Source organism: Pholcus phalangioides, unplaced genomic scaffold (assembly GCF_987345545.1).
Source record: "Pholcus phalangioides strain wild (caught in Gottingen) unplaced genomic scaffold, Ppha-v1.0 ptg000007l_1, whole genome shotgun sequence".
Taxonomy (NCBI): domain Eukaryota; kingdom Metazoa; phylum Arthropoda; class Arachnida; order Araneae; family Pholcidae; genus Pholcus; species Pholcus phalangioides.
Genome location: NW_028301600.1, coordinates 58,199,748 through 58,223,128, shown reverse-complemented (window position 1 = coordinate 58,223,128; position 23,381 = coordinate 58,199,748). Strand labels below are relative to the sequence as shown.

General features: G+C 33.9%; 1 protein-coding gene across 1 annotated transcript in view; it reads right to left on the bottom strand.

Moving 5' to 3' along the window:
* The window catches only part of LOC149085544 (protein O-mannosyl-transferase TMTC2-like), a 288,116-nt gene that overhangs the window by 10,939 nt on the left and 253,796 nt on the right, over positions 1 to 23,381 (bottom strand). Inside the window, exons 6-11 of the mRNA XM_089233613.1 lie at positions 13,237 to 14,251; positions 6,121 to 6,235; positions 5,249 to 5,334; positions 770 to 831; positions 427 to 549; positions 149 to 227 (exon numbers count right to left, since the gene is read on the bottom strand). Coding sequence (XP_089089739.1) covers positions 149 to 227; positions 427 to 549; positions 770 to 831; positions 5,249 to 5,334; positions 6,121 to 6,235; positions 13,237 to 14,251 — 1,480 coding nt within the window. The remainder of the gene's footprint in view (positions 1 to 148; positions 228 to 426; positions 550 to 769; positions 832 to 5,248; positions 5,335 to 6,120; positions 6,236 to 13,236; positions 14,252 to 23,381) is intronic.

Genomic DNA, 23,381 nt, shown 5'->3' with positions numbered 1-23,381 from the left:
CGTCGGGATTGCAAGAGGACCAGGGTTTCACTCCCACGGGACATTAATAGACTTTTCTTTCCAAGCTCACCTCGTCATAATATCCAGAACGTCTCTTTTGTTGAAAGAGAGTTATTATGTGATATTGCTTATGATAGGATCTTCTTACCCATCATATTATAAAGTGACTGTGGTTGATAGTGATCTGGCATTTTCTGAACCGCTTCATAGTAAACTTGCATTGCCTCCTGAAAAGAGAATTTATAAACATACTTTTTTCTTCCGCAAGAATAATGAAAATGAGAACTTAACGATAAAAATATAGTTGCATAGAAAAAAATTCTTTATACTTGTATATAGAGACTATTATAGACACACCAATAGAGAATACTATTCATAAATGAATACAGGTTAATTTATACAGTCTTTGGAAATTACGATTCTTACTTGGTATTTTCCTTCATCTGCATAGAGGCGTCCAAGATTAAAAAGTGCTGAAATTCTGGTAGTTTCGTGCATTTTCGGATCCTTCAATCCTGCTCCATCTAGTTCGGCGCAGTGACGGTAAACCTATTCGATGAGTTAATAACTAATTAAAAAAATATTTTCATACAGTGACTTGCAATTTAATATTTTTCTGATGAATACTATCACTTCTGAGTTATAATTCTACAAGAAATCTCCTTACACGAAAAAAATCACTATAAGCAATAATGTGTAATGTGAAAACTATAAATCGAATCGAAAACAAAATTATGTATGTTAACTTGTATGCCTCTAAGACACTCACCTCCGCAGCTTCTTCTTTTCGTCCAAGTATTCCGAGAACCAAGCCCATATTTAAGTGTGCCACTAAAATAAAACACATGCGTTATTTCACCTGATTTGCGTACAGAACTTAGGGCTCCAATTCCGAATGTGGCTCCACAAATTTCTTATAAAAACTAATCGTAAACTATCTGGAGGACTCGACCCATTATGAACATAACTTACCTTTTCAATAGGCTTTCTACGGAATTTAGAGCTACTAACAGCTCGTCCAGGCGGATAAAACTACGTTTAATAATAGAAGTCTGATCGATACTCATTAAAATTATTGTTATAAATGAATTATATCTCATCCTGTTTATCAAAAAATAGAAACAAATGCAAATATGCAAATTTTAGATATACCTTGGAATGCAATTATCCTCACCACCGGTAGTGAAATTTTAGGTTTTAATTTCGAAACTTGACTTGTGTAATGTGAGGACCAAGTTTCATTTTTCTTTTGTTTCAATTTAAATAACAATCGTTTTGATGCCACATTTCGATGTTTGGAGCCCTAACACTCATTTAAAACAACACAACATATGGAAAAAACAGTTACAACGACCTAACTGTCACAATATCTATTTCTATTCAAAATATAAACAGTAATTGTGTAAGAATTGAATTGAACTATTGCATATAATATACAAATATTTTGAAATTGAGAACTGTGAGAGAACCGCTTTTCAACCTCCAGTCACTAAGTCTTAATAATTGTTTGTGTGATAATTTTCATGAATGTATATACCTATCTCAGTACAGAAAAAAGCGAGCAATGTTAAACCACCTGGACGAGTATATGTAGCTTACTTTACATCTAGAAAATAGCATTTTTTTACACGTAGGTGTTCCCGTATTTATTCATAAACAAACAAGATTCTTATTGTGATTTAGTTAATACCTCACCAGAGATTGTCCGTGGTCATCGAATGTCTCACAGCTGACAATTAAATAATTACGTTTGCATTGCTTTTTTTTTTGGAACTATTTCGGTAACATTCAATACCTTAGTTTGCACATTGTCATACAAAAGTACATTTACAGGCTTGATTTATAGAAATTGTGTTAGAATTTAATACTAATAAAAGAAATTCATAATTCCATATACTTACGCTGATACCAGTCAGTTTAATAACATCAACTTTCATCACATAGTATGTATGACTCCAGTCATATCATACCTGGAACAAGTTTCTTACAAAATTCTGTTAAATTTAATTCGTAATTGACTGGATGTTTCATACTGGGAAACTCAGCTATGTGAGTATAATATATATACAGTTAAAACTGATACTTATATCATATCTTTTCAAAACAGATTCAAATAAAGAAGTTCAAGAAGAATGGAATAAAATTATTAAAATTCACAGTCAGTTTCATTGAGCAAAATAATTATAAATTTCTTGTTGACAGTTGGACTTTGTTTCATAATTTAGATTGATGATTAAAACGTAATTGAGGAGCTTATTTTCAAAAGGAACATTTCCACTTTTGCTAAATTTACAGTACAAGTGAAAAACACATTCTTCCGAAATACATTTGCTTTACAAAAGTAGAAATTAGCCCAACAGATAGCATACGAAATTGGTCTAAAAATATTTAAGTACTATGTTTCCAGATCAACATTCAAAGGAGTTATCTACATTTGAATTTGGAAATGTTCTGTTTTGAAAGAAAATTAGGGGGAATGTAACATTTTGATTGAAATTGGAGCTGGCCAAGTCTGAAAAATTGGAAACTTTTACATCACCTGTTGATTCCAGAAGGTTTTACCTAGCACATACCCCTTACTGCCTTTCTCGTCATTGACATAAGAAACACGATCATTCTGCTAAGAAACTTCCCATAACAGACCCTCCCGTTAGCGGACACCTCCACTAACGGACACTTCTAAAAAAATTTAGGTCCCATGGGTGACCGTTATCGAGAGGTTCTACAAAAAATACGGAAGTGAAGGAGCGAGATGGATATGTTGGTTTTCGGTAGAAACGACTAACTTCACGTTTCTACCAAAAATATTGCCGTTTGAATATATCCTGTTGCATAATCTGATAGAGCGTATCCCAAAGGTTCACAGAAAACGTTTAAAAGTGAATTTCGAAAAAAAAAGAAAAAATGTTTTATTTTTAAAATAAGCTCCTCAATATTCATGTATTTTTTAAATGTTGACTGTTTTCGAAACTGAACAAGTGATTATTGATAATGAAGTGTTGCGTAGCTTTTTTCATCAATTATATGGCTCAATTATTCGTAAGTTTTATCTGTTGAATACAAGCAATCTTTTCTGCTTAAATTAAATATTTTTTAATGAATATTAACTTTAACTTTATGAGTGAAATTTTAATTACTAGACTCAAGTTAATTTTTATTACTAGTCTATAGTTATTAAGTATGGTTTTAATTAAAAATATTTCACTCTATGTATACTGATACAAAAAGAACTGACTTCAGGCGGCTTTCCAGAATGTGAAAGCACTTGATCAAAAGCCGACTTTAAAAATTGCTTTGATATAACGCACGTTTGATCGGTGATTGCATTGGAGGAATCTCATAATTCAGTATAATGTGAATAAAATTATTGAAAAAAAAGTTCTTTTGAAATCTTTCTCATTTTTTAAATACCACAAAAGCTTCAGCGCTGCTATTTCAAAAATTTATGCATTTGCTGGCTATATTTGTACGATAAAATTAAGAGTTTCTGAGTAATGGAAAAATCAGCGAACGTCGTTTCGATCGCCGACGAACCATAGATAGCTTCTACAATCAAAGCGCTCACTTCACCTTCGAGGAATTTCTAAAGAAAGAGAACAAGAAAGATGGAAAGAGAAAGAGGAAAAAGATCCATTCTGCATGGCTTTAAGACTTTTTGCAAACTTTCTAAGCACCTCGTAATGAAAGGTTTCAAAACGCAGGAAATTTCAACATATTAAAAAGTTACCGAAATATTTCAGAGAAAAATAAAACACAGCGTTTCTGATAAGTAGCATTATTTCATTTTTAAAAGTGGAACGCCTTTCCTAGATTAGATAATTAACGTTCCCGTCAGGCTAATTTCGCACAGCATGTTATTATTCCTTGTCAAAACTTCAATTTTATCCGCATTTGGTAAATGATGCTATTACATTTTGGCAGGCGGAGAGATGGCGAGTGAAGAAAGAAAGAGAGCAGAAAGACAAATGAATAATGACCCAAGAGAGAGCTTCAGCTTATGCGAAGAGAAACAAAAAAAAAATAATAATGAAAATATATAAAAAAAAGTAAAAAAACGAAACACTTAATTGATGCCCTTTATTGTACAAAAAAACTAATAATATGCATAATTAGCAGGTTTTTTTGCAGCAATCCTTATCGAAGCTGTGCTTTGTTGTCTTTTGTCTTTACTTTGTAAACTTTTCATAAGCAGAAAAAAAATCTCAGAAAAAAAAAACGAAACATTTTTTTTGGTTTAGTGAACAAGATTTCGATGCGCAGCTTCGTGGTAATGGCTTGCTCATATGTATGAAATATGCAATGCCTATGTAACAAGTATTTTTTATTCATTGAATCAGGCGGGAAAAAAACAAGTTTTTAAATTAATTTCGATAAATTATCGGAAGTCGATTAAGTATCGATGAGCATTGCTATAAGGAATCTCGCTGTTCAATCTAGCATATTAAAAGAGTACAAGTCAAATACAAAAGAAGTGAAACGAAAACTTTGAGTGTGACATCAGTCTATAAGAGAAATAAGTTTTTAAGAGACAGGGGCATGGTCCCTCCGCCGCCTGGTAATTTATGGATATGACAAGCAATGCATGCGAATGTTCTTGAATCTCGTTTTTATAGGACGTCTAGCAACTCTTGCCCCCAACCTCCAAATATTTTGTACGCTTCGATTTTTCTGGTTGAGCATTCTCAAAATGAAAGCGAAACAAACACATCGCATAAAATTGCATCATGCAATTATTGTTAAGAAACCCTACCATACTAGAGATTTAATTGGAAGCCTACAAGACCCTTATTGATGAGGAAAAGATTTTAAAAAAATTGTGGAGAATTTCTTCGATTGACACATTATATACAATTTTTTTATTGTTTTTCTTTTTGCAAAACACGCCAAAAAAATTCAAAATTAAATTTACGTAATGCGGAATGAAGGCAAAATGAGTAAGTTTCGTTCATTTATATTCTATCAAGTTTTGCGAGATTCCACAAAAAAAAAAAAAAAAAAAAGTATACATAGCAATTTTTCACTAACACCAATACAAGATCATGAAAAATTTAAATATGACACGCAGGAAATTGTCATGATTGATTCACAATTAAAAGATACTCGTTACAATGAATATACAGAGATTTAGCTCGAAATGATTAAAAACGTTAAGAGACTTTGTGTTTCGATTAATTTCCTCACAAACTTTTTTTTATCTGCTATATGTGTGAATGAAATAATAGAAAAAAACCCATTTGCATTAACCTACTTGCAAGACGTGGCCGGAACTGAATTGCTAACTTGTAACTGTACAACGCTTCTTCGTATCGTCCTTGCTCTTGAAGTAATATTCCACTAAAACGGAAAAAATTAAATGACGAATATACATTTTTACTCCACTTGAAACTATAGTGAAAATTGAAATTTTATTAATATTTATGTGAATGAAATAAATGAAGAGTAATTGTTGGGAAAACACCTTACGTTCAAAAATAATTGCTTTGTTTAATATTGTAAAGCGAAAACTTCACCGAAATTCCAAAGAACAAATTTCAAAATATCTATTGAAATGAATTTCTTCAGCTGCAAATCGTTGTGAGCAGTATTATGGATAATTTATTCGACACGATTTGCATATGTTTTTGTGCAACATAATTACAGAAATGGAAAGAATGCTTCAATGCTTTTGTTACAGAAGTCATAAATAATTGATTAAAATTAACGGAGCAACAACTAACTTCTTTTTGACTTATTACATTGAAAGAACGTGGATTTTCTGAAAATTAAACCGATATACTAAAAGAAATTCATAATATATCATTCACTCAGCTTTTATAAACGGCGTATTGAATGATTCTATATCTCTTCTGTTCTTTTATATGCTTCAGAACCGAGTGCTATTTTGTACTGGAGCAGAAATTATAAAATGCACTATCTTTTTTGATACTGTTACTTCACAAAAAAAATTCAGGATCGAGTCGATATTTAGGTACACAATATATTTATACTAGATACACAGTATATTTAATGGTGTAAATTTTGAGAAATGTTTGATTATCGTGCGAGGCGAAATAGAAATTTGAATATGAATAAATTAATCTGTAGTAGTAAAAATAGTTGCATTTTTAGCAGCATACTTACAGGTTGTATCGGACATCAGCCATGTTGGATCGATGTGCTAGAGCTTTCTTGTAAGCCCATTCGGCTTCAGCTTTCTTGCCTTGGCCACTTAATATATTAGCCAGGTTACCATAAGCTAAAACATACAAATTATCGTGACTCACTACTCGAAAATCAGGGGAAGTCAAATTAAATATAACTTAAATTTTTAAAGGAAAGATAAGTTTAAGTTCGTTATTATTTTGAATTTAATTATATTTGTAACATTTGTATGATGTTCCTAATTTTGAGGATTCCAGCCTTAATATTAGCCGCTGTGGTGGTCGAATGGTCATAGTGACGATGGTGACCCGGGTTCGAACCCCACCGTCGCCACAGTTGTGGTCGGGTAAAGTTCGGCCTTCTGTGGTTCCTAACTTCTGTGGAGGCGCGAATGCGAGCCGATCTCCCCTTTAAATGTCTCGCCACAGAGAGCAACAGGCCCGAAATGATAAAATTATTTAATCATTGCACTCCACTAGTAGTTATAAAAATTGATGGCAGATGGGGGGAAGGGGTAGCACTACACATACCAAGAATAATACAGAAACAAACATCACGTTAGGTTCACAACACGTACACGCACATTCCAACATGTACCAATTCGTTAGAAATTCTGCAGAGGAATGTGGACGAAATACGTATGTGATTTAGCAGTAGTAGTAGCCTTACTATTAAAATGAAAGAAAAAAAAATTCCATAATCCGGATAAAGGCTTTTAAATGAAAGTAGTTTTCCTTTTCCAATAAAAATTTTCCTCCAAATTGATTTATTCAAATCAATCAGAGTTAACTTCAAATTAACGTAGTGTTATGGCAAAATATTTATTGTATGAAAAATTTTGTTCTAAAATGATGGGATTTCAACAACCATCATTTCTTTCAAAGAGTAATTTTAACTCCTAAGAAAACACAACTCCTGTTTCTCGTATGTTCTGAGAGTTCATGATTTACTGCGATTTCAAATCTTCACTGTTGAAATATCGATTGCACTTGAATCCAAACAGCCAAATATGTTCTCGTTTACCGCGTTAGATTGTTGGGTTGACAAAAGTATGTCCAATACAAATTTTCGATGCAAACGCATTCGTTTTAAGAAATAAATCAGGGACTTTATTGACATTTTCACGTCTTCTTTCGTACAAGGCCTCCTCTTGACATCAGATATGTATAGTGCGGCAAGAGAGAGAGAGAAATCCGCTTTTTCGAAGAAAAGAACCTTGTCACTGCTGATATAATTGACAAGCAATATGGCATTGAACCTTCCAAACTCAGTTTAGCAACAAATTACTGCACTTAAGCCTCCAACGTATTCACCAATGTATTCTCAATTCAAGCAATCTGACTGTCAATCAGTTTCGCGAGACCAATTACAGCAAGAAGGGAAGCGCTCTCAATAAAATTACGTCTTCTCTCGTTTAAATATCGCACAAGGGAAATGAGACCTTTCAGAGTAAGCAGCTCTTGAAAGGATCACCACATTTGGTCCTGAGCAGTTTTTGAAAAATGAAATACCGCGAAAAGACGAAGGTTGATTCTTTCCTTCAAATGAGAATTTATAGAAATATTTTACTTCCAGAGGTATATTTGGGTAAAGGCCATAGTCGAAATAAGTGAATAAATAACTAATTATTAATAATAAATAAGTAAAAACATAATTCGCGCGGTTAAACCCTCTACCATACGTTTGATAAAACACTTCAGGAATTCGTCATAAAAAAGAGGGCGTTCATAATTAAAAGACCCTATTTTAAAGTAGCCTACATGCGAAACCAGTCATCACAGAAAATTGTGAAATTTTGTGGAGGACTTCATAAAGTGATGGGAATTTGTTTCGGGGGGAATAAAAATTAGTTGCCCATGTTGCCACCAGAGGGCGTTTTATTAAGTAATGACACATTTAGGCAAACGTTTACAATTTTAACAATTGTTAAACACTTTTACAATTGTTACTGCAACAAAACATGTTGCACATGATGATCATCATTTTCAGATACCATGTGAAATCGCAAGATGGCTTGTTCCACAACTGACCGAAGTGTGTGCGGGGAATGCGTGAAAATGTTCAGCACGTGGCGCAAAACGCTGCCTTTAAGGTCAGTTAAAGTTCTTGGATTGTCACGAATTACTTTCAAATATCCCCAAAGCCAAAATTGCATGGATTAAGGTCCGAGGAGGCCATAGATTAGGGAAGTGCCGGTTGATGACATGTTCTTCTGTAAAATGTGTTTTAAGAACATTCTTAACACACACTGCAATGTGTGGAGGAGCTCCGTCTTGCATAAAGATTTTGTCTGCAAGGCAATGACGTGCTTGCAGAGCCGGAATAATTTCATTCTGTAACAGCAATGCATATCACTTCGTAGTGATCGAACATGCCGCGGGATCTGTAGAACGTAACTCCTCGTAAAAGTAGGGACCGAGAATAAATGAAGTAAATCCACATCACATAACCCTAAGTTTCTTCCTCTTCCAGGACGAACAGCCAACGATCCTGTGGTTTCAAATTTCGTTATCGCACTCCGAAGGTTTTTAACATTCATTGGACCGTTTTCAATCCTCTTCCAAGTCCGATATTTCCGTAGAGCAGTTACTGCGGAATTGCTGTTTTGGTAAAATAATTTGACCAAGGAAGCGCGATCTCGTAAAGTTATCGTGATTGTGAGCAGCAAACACATTGAGAAACAAGATCTCCGCGAAAATGTTTGTAGGTTTTATAACAGCTGCTGCGTGACATCACATGAATTTACATGTTTACTACAGGTATTCAAAGTGAAACATCCTCTGGTGTCGACACGTGCAACTAACGCATTTTCCCCCTGAAACAAATTCCTATCACTCCATGGAGTCCGACACAAAATTTCACACTTTTCTGATGACTGGTTTTGCCTGTAGGCGACATTAAAATAGGATCTTTTAATTATGGATTCCTTGAATTTAACAGATAAGAAATTTAGATTAGCGGTTCCCAAATGGGGCCCCCCGGTCTTCTCATTGGGGATCTATGGCCCAATTCTAGAATAATAAAATAAATTAATGCTAAGTTTAAAAAATAATAAAAATAAATTACTTAAAAAAAGAAAATTTTAATTAAATTTACGTTCAAAAAGCACAGTAAAGCAACGTTGCGGTACATACTTCTCTAACACACACACACACACCACATCACTAACAAGTACCACCAAAAGAAATCTCAAAGTTTAAAAAATTCGTGATTTCTCATCTTTTTGAAAAGCGTCCTCATTTTAAAATTAGCTTCACTTGAGTTTCAGACGTAGCGTCTTTGAGTTTGGAAAAAAGGCACAAACACAGAGTTTTTTCTCTCTTCATAAGGCAATTTGAGAAATTGAGTTTCCAGGTCGTTATAGAAAACAGTTATTATCAAAAATATATTTTTTTCGCTTTTTCCCCATGTCAAAAACAATTCAGACGAATGATGCGAGTAAAAACCAAAGCTTCAATCCGTTCTGAGGTCGTTCAATATATTGTTACAAATCAAATGATACCATAAACCTTAACAGAGTATGAATTATTTTAATGAATAATGACGGCTTCTGAGTTAGTTACACTTGATAGTTAAATAAATTAGTCTCTAAATAGTATAAGATGTTCCCTTGAATAATTTGAAAATAAAGTTTTTTGATACCGTCAATTTTCAAAACACCTGAATCAATGTTAGAGGTATTAACTTTATATTTACAGAAATATTTCCAAATGGAACGGAACTTTATTCGAAAGAAACCGAATTTAAATGTGAAATTTCCTCGCGCTTCTCTGGATTTGATACGTCGCTGCAACTCAGTTGCGAATATTCGCTGTTACAAACCAATTTATTTAACTTTCGTTGTTTTACGGCTGAACGCATTGTGAAGAATCGGAAACGATTCTCGCCTCATTTAGCAATGAGTGCTCACTATGATGATTCCCTCACGCTACAAGATACAGCAATTATTGTCGTGACTATTTTCTGCGTTGTCGAAAAAGAATATGGGATTAACATTTCGATTCTACTTTCATTTGGAACGTGTTTATACTGATCTGATGTATTTTTTATTAATATTTAAATAAATATTAACGTTTTTAAAGGGGTTTCCTTTTTTGTAATTATCGAAGAAAACGGTATATTATCTCTTCGCGTTCTTCTAAAGTAGGGATTTTTAAACTTTTTTTCAGCTGCTACCCCTGAAATCAACAACATTACGCGCTTCACAACCGATGGGACTGATTTTTTTTGGAAATTAGTGAAACCAGTGACACAATAAGTGCATTTATAAAATGACTGTCAGTGGATTTGTACGGCTCATCTCGAAAGCCCCTGCCAATCAACTTTGAGTAGTGAAGAGCCAGTGGCTAAAATTGAGAAAGGTCGAAAGAACCTGGGTGGCGTACAGTATGAAATAAAAAAAAAAAGAGCTCTAGCGTCACTATTTCTACACCATACATGCACCTCGTCCACATTCCTCTGCGGAGCTTCTAACGAATTGATACATGTTGGTTGTACGTGTTGTGAACCTGACGTAAAGTTTGTTTTTGTGTAATGCTTGTTATGTGTAGTGCCACCTACATTTTTTTGAATATATTTTCATTAGAAGAGCGTACTTGTCGAGGACATATGATTGAGGTGTTTAAAATTTTCATCGGCATTGACCATGAACTATTAGGACACCTTTAATCAAGTACTTCGACAAGGGCACACTGTATCGATTGGTAGGAGACAATTCTCGGTTGTGGTGTCACAGAAACATTTTGTTTCTAACAGGAAAATGAATAAATGAAATGGTTCAAAAATTAGCTCCTAAAATTGCTCAATTAGTCTTTTTTTGAGTAGAAAATGATTTATTTTCCCGAATCATGTAAATTCGATTATCTTAATGCCAATTGTGGATATATATCGATGAAAGTTCATCTTACGTATACCAGGTTGTTCATAGGCACTGGAACTTGGGGACTCAGAGTACTTGGTCTCCAATAAACTTTGTAAGAGGCCTGATTGCATTAAAAATGCCAATCAAGATTCAGGAGTGCTGTAGTGAATTCCTGCTTATTATTACATATGTGGCCGAATCTACTTATTTGTGAAATGAGAGTGTTTCTGCATATTTTAATGCCAATATTTGAGTGCCAGTGGCTTTCACAGTTAACAAAAAGTTGAAAACTTTTTCCTTCTTAAAGGCTTATACGACAAAAGAAAAGACTTCAACTTTTGTGTTAACTGTTTAAGCCCCTGGCACTCGAATATCAACATTAAAATATTCGAACAGAAACACTCTCATTTCACAGATAAGTAGATTCGGCCACATATGTAATAATAAGCAGGAATTCAGTGTAGCACTTCTCAATCTTTCCAAAGGTATCTGACAATAGCATACCCACCGACTTCTTCAACGACACTACACATTTGAAACAACACAACTGTATTTCCCCTTCTTAAGTTATGTCAGGTGACTTTTGAATGATTTTTTACTATATTCTGAATTTATTCTTTATAATTTTTGTAAAAATTCCCTGTAATTTTTGTATTTTTTGTTAATTTTGCATATATTTTTCTCATGCTTCATTTTGCTTATAACCTGAAGCTCTGCATATTTTCAAATATTGTTTTCTTCAATATATTTTTTACTCGCTTTTTCTTCGTCCAACATGTTTTTGAGAGGGCAGGTGTCAGGGAACAAGGGTTGGCATTTTTAATGCGATCAGGCATAGCCAGCCATCAGAAACAAATACCCTTTTCGAACCATGCATGGGTTTACCCCGGATGACGACTTGCATAGGTTCTATTTAACTCTTGCTGTATTCTTTCTTTCTTCAAATAATTCCCAATTGCGCATATATATACAGTATATATACATAGCATAGAACTTGCAACCAATATCGGAGTGCTCTCATTTTTAAAGTAATTCCAAAGATATAGTATATGCAAATCGATATACATACTATGCAGGGTGTCCTATAAGTGCTAATGCGGTCATCACCTCATCATATCTCATCAACCGTCCGTTGTAAACGGTTTCAATTTGAAAACTCTCAAAAGGCGTTCAAAAATTACACTGTGCCAGTTTTGAGAGGGAAAATGCTGTGTGTAAAACAAAATAAAAAATCTAGTTTTTATATGGTTCCCTATCCTCTAACCGCCAATTAAAAAATTGTTGTCCTGTGTCTAATTAGGCCAACAATAAAAAAAAGCAAATTTCTAAGTGCAATATTTGCTGAGATATTTGAATTCAAAAATTGCAGAAATGTTAGGAAAGGATAGCATAAATGAGTAAAAGGAGCGGTGTCCGTTAGTTTTTGCTGTTCTTTCATAAATATTCTCCGATTTTTGAATTAAAATGTCTTAGCGAATGTTCCACTAACTTTCTGTGTTGGCCTCAGGACAACAACTTTTTAATTGGAAGTTAGAGAACAAGGGGATCGTGTAAAAATTTCGATTTCTTATTTTGTGACACACTGTATTTTCACTCTCAAAACTGGTAGAGTAATTTTTGAACGCTTTTTGAACGCATTTTTTAAATTGGAGGCATACCTCTATGATGGACGGTTGATGAAATAAAGGCCGCATTGGACACCTGTGTAACGTCGCTAATAAAAGCCAGAAAATTCACAGTTCGTGTTTCGCATGTTATTGGTGACATGCATATGATATATTGGAGTTATTTTTAAAATTAAAATACAATTAAGATGGCACGCGTTAAGGACTAATCCTTTATAACCACTTTTCATTAAAAGTTTGTTTCTCAAATCTCTGTGAATATAGACAATGCCTTACGATTTCATTATTCATTCTTCCTACTATCTATTTAGGTGCGGAGTAAAATTTCTCAACTTTCTAGCGCTTTACTAGCTCTCTGCAATCATTTTAATTACGTTGGCTACAATCATTTTATGTTGAACGTTATCAAGTGATCCTAGAGCGTGAAGAACACCTCGCCAAGAACCTTGTGATTTGCAGTAGAGTGTAAGTACAATTGGATTATTTTCTGTGTGGCACTACGGAGGAGTGAAATAAAATGAATATTTTAAATGCATGAGCAAAATTTTAATGGTATTCGATGTACAAAATACTCTCTGAAGATGAATGCTAATGTATAATTATACGCACCTTTCGGTGGATTAACTGGGATTCCAGAACGGTAGAGGTTTTCCTCACTGAGCCAGTCATTGTTTCTCCGCATGGTTCTGAGGGATAGAATGATGAGTAAAGCAAAGAATCCAGCCATAATAACCTTCTTACGCCACAAACGTTCTTGCCTTCTGTATAAGTTATCGACTCCCAGTGCAACTAGAAGGCAAAAGCCCATACTCGGAATGTATAATACTCGTTCGGCGACGACAAAACCCACGTAAAAAAACAGATTAGTAGCTGGAATGAACGGTAAGACAATCAGAGCCAATGAGAAGGTAACTGCATCCGCGGATCCCAAAAAAGGAGTCCATATAGCATGCGTTTGTAGCTTCCAGTGCTTTTTTGCAGTATATTTATATGCGGTTACTTGATTACCTCGAAGAACATGATGAACGTGACCATTAGCGATTCCAGTGCGATGTCCATTCATATTAGTGTGTCCACAATCATTGTTGTTACAAATCTTTGATGCGGTGTTCTTGGAAAACAAAGAAGCAAATCGACCCCTTATCCAAGAAAACAGATCACGCCACCACTTTGACTCTTTCGGTTGCGCAGACATATAGTGTTTAGAATTGGATACAAGACTTTCATCGCAATCATTGTAGATATCCCATAAGAAATCATTTTCAGTCCATTTTCGGCGATAATGAAGTGCTCTTATCAACCATATTACGAGAATAAGTAAGCTCATGTAGAAGGATCCACTTCCGAAGTTCCTAACATCTGCTACTTTCGTGAGAAGAGGGATGGACTCCATTGACCAATCAAAACTAAGCCATTTCGGACAAAGCATCATCCAGAAGTTGAAAGCTGGTAAGTACAAAAATGTCAGTGATCGTGTGAGAAAGCTGACATTGTCTGCAGCAGGATTGTCTGCTGGTGCGAAATCCGGAGGTTTACTTCCCATCAGATGCAATCGTAGGCCGAGAAGCAATACAGCCGTCACTAAGAGGCAGAGGAATCCTTCTCTAGCTCCATGAAATCTTTTCTAAAATGAAAAGAAAAAAAAAACCCCACAAACTTATACATATTGAATAAGCAAACGGCATTTTAAAAAACTAAAAAAAATCATATCCAGCGTATAAAACTTATCACAATTTGCTAAAATTAGATTCAAATTTACAGTATTACAGTATTCCTTATACATGTAGCCCTATATGTATAAGGAATATTTCTCTATACATCGTAAAAATTGTTCCTCGATGATCTCTAGCAGATTGTATGTACTATTATGTTTGTAAAAATGCTCATTTACCTTAGAATGCATCGTGAAAAAATAGATGCGCAAACAAATTCTACGCGTATTACACTTGTTAATAAGCGTAGTTACACTACTCACACTACGCTTACTACGCTTGTTATACTCGCACCCAATCAGAAAGTCGACGCTCAAATGGATCAAATGTATTTTATGTTGATTATTATATTAATTTAAGAGTTAGAAGAAACACTTACATAATAAGTTTTTTTGCGATAGATAAAATACATAAATATGTAAGTAAAATTTTACTCGTTCCTAATAATTTCTTTCAAAAAAAAAACTGTCTTATATAATTTGAATTTTATACGTGTACTATCAGCAATACGACTTTAAAAACTGTGCTATACATGTGCAAATGACCGTGGGCAGCGATTCGAAATACCAGATCTTATAGATCCAGATCTTCATCTACAGGACCGTCTAATGCAGGGCTTGACAAATCCCAGGCACCAGGTCAACATGGCGACTGGAAAATCGGCATTGGCGCCTATAATTTTTTACGTATCCTTGCTAAACTGAAGTGTAAGTATGACGCAAAATGTTTTGATTTCGTAATAATGTGTCTTCCAACATGGGAAGGGAGTCCCTCGCGGAAAAGAAAAATATTAAAGATTATGTTCTTCTTGGGGGAAATCATGCTTGACTGCTAAGAAATTCGGATGGTGACTAAATTTTTATTCGATTTGTCCAGCCCTGTTCTAATGTCAGTGTTTGCACTGATAACGGCAACGTTTTCACTTTTTTTAATTGGCTTAATTGGTGCATACTCGTAGATAATTTGTAAACATTCAGGCCATTTTTGAATTTTGTCCGATTTTATCACCACGTGAACTCTTCCACGGGAAGGTCTTAATAGGAATATTCACCTTTTGGAAAAAAGGAATTTTTGCAACCTTTTGCCATTGGTTGATATAAAAATTTAAATTGTGAATTCTGATTATTAATATTAATTATTATCAATTTTTTTTATTAATCATTGCTGACTAGAGAAGAAATCATGATATTATTGAACACCGAAGATCTTTTTTTTTTTTTTTTGTATTTTCGATCATTTTCATGGTTCGTTGAATTTTTTGAAATTTTACAGATTTTGTTTTTCTTCTGGATGCAAAGCTATGCGTTTAAGGGTTAAATAATAACCAACGGAAGAACGTTTGGAAAAAATTAAGAGTTTTTTCAGTTAGGTGTTCAGTTTTGAGAGAGAAAAATCGGTGCTTTCGGAAAATATTAACAATGTAGAGCCTTTTATTTAAAAAAAAAATTTAACGAGATTTTGAGTACCTCAATTGTATCCTAGATGGCGCTGTGTAAACGTAAAACTAAATAGAGAATAAATAGTATTCGCCAATGTGTGTCCGGATGTTTTGCCCTAAAAAATCTTAAAGAATAACTTTAAAAAATGCCCTAAAAACTAGAAAAAATAAACTAAAAATTGAAAAAAATGTCATCAAAATAATAAAACGAAGTTTTCTTGAAAATAAACGGATTATGTTAAAGTTGAAAGATAAAATTTTGACACCATCCAAAAATCATATGTAAATTTTTTTCTGGACGTATAGATTTCATCACAAAAATAACGATTTTTCTAATAAACGGGTTAAAATTCAGATCACTTTTGTTGCTATGGTTCCCACAAGTGTGGGGCTGACAGGGCTCTGGCCCTGGGTTTGTTTCTTCTCAAGAAATTCACTATGAAGAATCTGACCGGGGATGGTGGGGGTGTTGCCCTGTTGGTGGATATGGGAGCCATGACTGGCGCACTGAGGAATAGGGTTTTTGTGGTAAAAAACTAAAACCCTTCCCCCAGGAATATCCCTGAGAAAAACGTTAAGAAGCCAAAAAAAACATCTTTTTATTTTCCAAGAAATCCAGCTTATTTTTTTCATAAGTGCTCAATGCACACAATTAGTATTCATATAATTTTTTCAATCCTTTCCATTGTCAAAAAAATTGAAAAGTGAAAAATATCTCAAAAATGCTAAAAAATACCCCAAAGCTAAAAAATTTGCATTAACGGTGAAAAAAAAAAGTTGCAAAAAATTTCAAATATCATCAACATCCGGGCACTGGCAATCGCTATGCATGATGTCCCAACGGCAGAAAGATTCTCTTATTGTTCGGAGTTTTAGAACACTGTATCAGTTATTGTTTGTAGTTTATAGTAACTGCATATTAAAAAAAAACGTACTCTTTATGACATTCTTTATTTTTTCAATCAACTAATTTGTGTAAATATAGTATGGAATCACAAATGCCCAACATAAAAGGGTAAAAGCTCTGCTGCTTTTGAGCTTATTCGACTGCGTTGAAATCGTCATTTTGGAAGAAGATATCGATTTTTATTTTTTATTTCCTTAATTTTTTACGAAAAGCTTGTTTTTTGTGATTCCAAAAACAGTCCTTGTTTTGTTTACATGACGCTTAGAATCGAAGTTACGTCCACTTTGGTGTTGCATTTTTTCATACAAGTAGTTCGTGAATAAAAAATTTAAACGTGTTTTATACGAAAAATGCGATTTTTGACATTTTAGGATTTCTAAAAATTTATTCGTTGTATCATTATGAAATGCTGATATAATATTTTGCTATACATTGTTGAGGTTATGAACTAATATCTATAGTGTATCACATATATTTGTCTGATTATAGTGTCTTATAGACGATATGTAGAATGAATTATCAAACGATTCACACGTACATTAACAGATTTGAGTAACTTATGAGCATATCATAAAATCCTTTAAATTTTAGTTCATGACTTGCATTGCTAATTTATGTACTGTGAAAGCAACAAAGCATTCCATCCATAGAATTTTTCGAAATCGGATTTCGAATATTACATGAATTAATATTTGACATAAAAATGACTTTTTCACAGAAAATGACATAAGTAGTCTAAAATTTATTATTGTTTTCACCATTTTGGGACACTTTCTACCAAAAAGAATGTTATTGAATTTCACTTTATTGCCATTTTAAAGAAAAGTGCCTTCGAACGTAGTCGGATACCTTAAATGAAGAGAGATGAAACTGTATAGATACAGAACCTGACTCAAAAAAAATATATTTTTTAAATTGGTTATACATCGGGTAATGTGTGGTCATACTGGTGAATATTAAGAAACTAATTATTCTTGTGGATCATCAGGCATCTCTTCAACCTGTTCACGGTTCTCCCTGAAGCACCAGAGATCGTGTCCGATTTCGTGGTCGCACCTATTTGATGAACGTCCTTGTGCAAATTGCGTTCAGGATAAAATTATGCTGATTTTAGGCATACTTATGTCAAACTTGCGGTAAGAAAGCTGTTTTTTTGGTGATTGGTATGGGTAGTGCTCGCGTCTAGAAAAGGTTGATCACCTGTGACCTACATGGTTGCTTCAATGGAAACAATTTGAACTGATTGTATAAGTACCAACAATGCTTCAAATACTTTTTTGTACAATTCTGAACACCTCATTAAATTGTATTTCCAATCTGCACTTTTTCGATTGAATCGTAACTAATTAGATGTTATTTTATTTTATATTAACGAATCGTTATTTTATTGTAAAAATACTTCAATTCAACTAAGTAGAGTTTATGATTGCCATAAAATAAAGAAGTAAAGTTTCATGATTAACACATATTATAAATAGTAAACTTGAAATATATTTTTAATAAAATTGCATTATGTACATTCTTTTTACATTTTGTTTAGAAAATATTCATATACATTAAATTACGTTTCTTTTGAAAATATCAAGAGTCACCATGGATGTATTCATTACAGAATATTTTTCAAACAAATATTGTAGGTGAATGAGAATTTCAGGCCTTGGATGGTCAGTATTCTATTTTTCTAGTTTAGCTAAATTTTAGGTACCTGTTTCATCACAAATAAACCAACTACCTCTGAAATCCATAGGAATTTGCTCGGATATGCTCTATCTACATTTTATTGTTCGACACTGAAAATATGGATTCCATATAACAATACGCACTTCTAGAATGATGCTTCAGAAGAACAAAAGCGTTCTGGCAACGGCTTTCAGTTTGGCAGCTTGGAAGTTTCAAAGGCTTCTGCTGCGTTGGTGACTCATTCGTATATCTAATAACTGTATTCAGCTTTTGGGAAGGGCAACAATGAGATTGGCTTTTCGCAGAAACGAACCACGCGTTAGTGCGTTTGCACGTATGGGCGAGTAAGTGAATGGGAGGAAGAGGTAGGAAATGGAAGAGATATCGTCAGAGCCCGTTGAGGCATCTTACTCTCATAAACTACTCGGTGCTCGTCGGTTAATAATTGAACGTGGAATGTTTGAGTTGGCCACGGGCAACTGCAGGATTTCCTTTCAATTATTCAGGCAATGCCGATAGGCATCTGCTGCAATAAGCCGACATTAGAAAGACCGGAAAACTTGATACGTAAAAGGGGGCAGAGAAGTTGTCGGATTTATTATTGATGAACTTACGGTTTGACCAAGTTTTTCTAACCAGAAATCAGCCCCGAGTGAGATCGTAAATGCGTTTTTGCCGGAAAGCAATACCACACCAAAAGAAGAGTGAAAGAGAGATTCTTTGATTTCGTGTCTCAGTTTGTGAACATATAGTGACGCTACCTGATAAAGACGGTTATTGCAGTTGAAAGAACTATCTTCACGGCATTTTTGGAAAAAGTAGCGAGACATTTCTACACCTCACAACCGTGTTTTTTCTTAATGGCCGTCTGGTCGTTTCAAACTGTGGTTTCCGGTAAAAAGAACGCGTTGCAAAAAGGAAATTTCGCTTTCCCGAAAAGAATTTCCCTCAGAGAAAATGCGGGTCATTCTTTATTGGCTATAATTTTTGAAATTCATGGTTGCGGGTTGTAAAATCGCAATAGAAATGCCATTTTCTTTAGGGTTTGTAACCCGACCTTAAGGCATATATAAAGAAGCTCGTCGGTGATGGCGGGGCATTCAGTTCTAGAGCAATAAAAAAAGAAGCAAAATGACGATAACAAAAAAAAAGAGATCTTTTGTATTCCATTGAGAAAAAAATAGCTAAGTAATAAATGTTTTAGGAGAAAAGAATCTGAAATATGATACTTTAAACCGAGGGAAAGGTGCGAATCGACAAAGAAAAAGCTCGCGTTTATCTTGTCAATTCTTATCGCATTCAAATGAACGTGGTCATTTATTCAACGTACTAGTGAGATCATAACTGAACAATTTCACAGCTTTCAATCAAGTAAAATTAATTTTTTTTAATATTTGAAGTATGCGAAAACGATCATGAGATGTTCTAATTTATTGCATGACTTAAATAAGGATTATAATATAGTACCTATATTGCTATATAAGTACAAAACTTATCAGTCTATAAATCGACTACCCAGTTCAAAAAGGGCAACAACTCAGAATATTTATTTCTGATTCATGCATGCCATGAGAACGGTGGAAAATGCTTCTACATATTGCACAAAAAATGGCAACAACTCCCTCCGCTCATACTCTCATTACTGTAATAAAATCTGAGTTGATTCTCATTCAGTTCCATACAAATTGTATCTTTAAAATGCAGATACAGTCAAACATTTGTTTACGATCGTCTCGATTTACGAACAAAATGATTCGGTTTACGAACAAAATGATTCGGTTTACGAACCGATCTTGGTTTACGAACACAGTTCGTAAGATCAGTACAGATCAGTTTGGCTTGGAAATATTTTGTGGCCAGAAGGAGTTGTAAACGGCGATTTCGAGGGCTTTGGGACTGAGATTATAGACGATTAATATTCACGAAACCAGACTTTGTCCAGGTAGCGTTTTCATTTTCTTTTCGTTTCATCAAAAAAGTTCAAATAGTTTTCATTAATTTCATCTCTTTCGAATTATGGTAATTTTTTTAGTGTTGGTTTGATGACAGTCGTTGGTTATGCATAAGATTTATTATGAAAAATCACATTAGAAATATTCGGAGTCCCAAAAACAAAAATATTCATTTACATCGATTCCTATGGGAAAAATTATTTCGGTTTGCGAACAAGGTGGTTTACGAACGGACTTAGGAACGAATTGAGTTTGTAAACTGAGTTTTGACTGTATCTCAAAACATTCTGAGTTGTTGTCGTTTTGAACTGGGACATCCATATGTATTTATTGTACTCAGAATTTTGAACAGGGTGTCCCCGAACTCATGGGCCCAACTTTAAGGGAAGGTAAAATACATAAGCATTTTGTGTATCGCGATGTGGTGGTTGGAAATGAAAAGTTTTGGCGGAAAAACACGAAATGCTGCGGAAATGAAAAAAAAAAGATTTAATTTAATTTAATAATTACAGTAAGTGCTGAAGTGTGTCACCACCGACATCAATATAGGTCTTGCAGCGTCTTGCAAGTGATTAGCATACCTTTTCGAAGATAGCAGGTATTTGTTTCGCAAACAGTTGCAGCAACGACCAAAAGTTTTGCAAAATGAGTTTTTCCGCCAACACTTTTCATTTCCGACCCAACATTGCTACACAAAAAATGCTTCTTTATGTGTATTTTACCTTCCCTTAAAGTTTATCCCATGACTTCAGGGACGTCCTGTATTTAGGTCTAACAATTGTGAGATGTTAACAGTTTAGTGTGTAAAGTTATCTCCTAAGAAATATAAATATCGCTAGAAATATATTTACTTTACAAAACAGCATCGACGCGAAAATAAAAGAATAAAAAATATATTTATTTATATATTGTATTATAATTATTACATATTTGTTATAAATATATATATAATATATTAATATAATATATAATTAATATATAATATATTTTTATAAATAAATAAATATATATATATTTATATTTAAATGTTTAAGGGGGTTTGTGTATGCAAATATTCCAACAAACATTCTCGAATTTTTCAATTTTCAAATACTGTGAAATTTTTTGCGTACAACTGTGTTCAAGTTTTTGTTCTACCTGTGTGTTAGCAATATTTTTCAAAATATTTTAATATAAGCTGCTGGCAGGGATTATATATTCTAATGTTTTCCACTAAAATGCTCTTTTCTCAAAACTAAGTTTTTTGTTAGATAAGGAACATTTTTCAAACACCACTAATTCAAATATCTTGAAACTTTGTGTGTCTCTGAACACTATGATGTTACATACCTTAACATGAGGACATTTTTTATTAAAATTATTTTAAAAAAATTTATGGCACATAATATGTGTAAATTTTGGAGATTTTTGAAAATGTTGCATGTTGTTGAAGTTGAAATTCGAGAAAAAAATAATGAAGAATTAAAATCCTAAATGCTCGTATTAAATTGTATAAAAATATGCATCGTATTTGAGAAAAAATATTGAGTGCCTAAAGCGAATAGAAAAATTTTAAATGTTTAAAAGTATGGGAAGCCAAGATCTTGCACTAACCTCCTTAAGGTCATTACAACAATGACAAAAAAAATAAATGCCTCGAATTTTCTTACTGTTTGTGGTAAAAGAAAGCAAGTTTCTGTGCAGTTGGTTGAGTTTTTCTTTTCAACTGGTTAAAATTGGTGCGTTATGGCTATTGTAGTGAAGTTATCTAGTTACAGCGATGTGAGCATTTGAAATGATATTAATCTCTTCACTTCGCTGTGAACGAAAGACTGTTCCCGAAGATGGATTTCGAAGTGGCAAAACTGATTTTACTGGCATAAAAACGAAATTGAAGAAAGTAAAGTCGTGGATGTTGATTTCGTCTACACCAAGTGAATTTCTAGTTGAATTTCCTTGAAGTGGTTTTTTCCCCTTAATGTAATCGGTGACCCTAGGGAACACCGCGTAATGCAGTACTCAGAATTTACGAAGAGAAATCATTTCGAAAATCGATTTCACCAGCAAATGTCTCTTGAATGTTCTTACAAAAATTCTTATATAAATAATAAAATGGTATTCTGGGATGTAGTCGTCGTAATAATACCAAGAATTCCGAAAAATGTGGCTTACATTGTCATACTATCTGAAGATGTCGCCTTAGATATTGTACAATCAAGGGCAGAAAAAAACTCAAAATCATATACAGTCGACAACGTTTAATGTGACTCAGCGTTTGTGATAACAATAACCCATTGATAACAAAATCCGAAATAAATCCCAGTAGTAAGAAAGATGACCATACATTCTGATCATCGTACTTGATACTGGAATATATGAGACAACGCCGTTTTTTTTTTTCCTTTCCCACATAACTCGTGGCAAAATGTTCAATCATTCCGTGTTTTTAGAATGGAACTGTATAATGCGTGTATCTCGAAGTACGATACTTTTATAATGTATGGTGCATTCCACGGATCTCTTGAGGAAGTCTTTTAGGCGAAAACTGAGAATCTGAAGAACTGGAAGAAACTGATCAAGAACTGAAGCGAAGAGGACATTTTTCTTTTTAAAATTATACATTTGCTTCATTATCGGAAGGCCATTGCAAAATCAGCTTCACGCGTGCATAGCAAAAACTACGGCCCGATTACGGCATTAGGTACGGAAATGTTTATCCACCAGTTAGGCAAGAGAACACTTTCTAGCCTCGTACTACGTACATAGTTTTGCAGGCTGATAACGATAACTTGCAGGAAAAAAAAATTTTTTAAGCCTTAGCTTCAAAATACACCAAAATAAAAAATTTCGACGGAAAAAAGATAACATAAACCGAAGTCTTGATAACTATGAACAGATTTCCCCCATGTTATGTTAATGGTTCATTCCGTTCTTGGCGAAATAGATAATAATACCTGTCTGTTAACATTATCCGTGATTATAATAAGCGGCGTTGAGAGACCGTATATGCAGTGGCTTGAAATTGAAGGTGGCTTCGTTATTACGCGAGATTTTAGTACACTCCATTATTTGCATAGTCAGTCGCT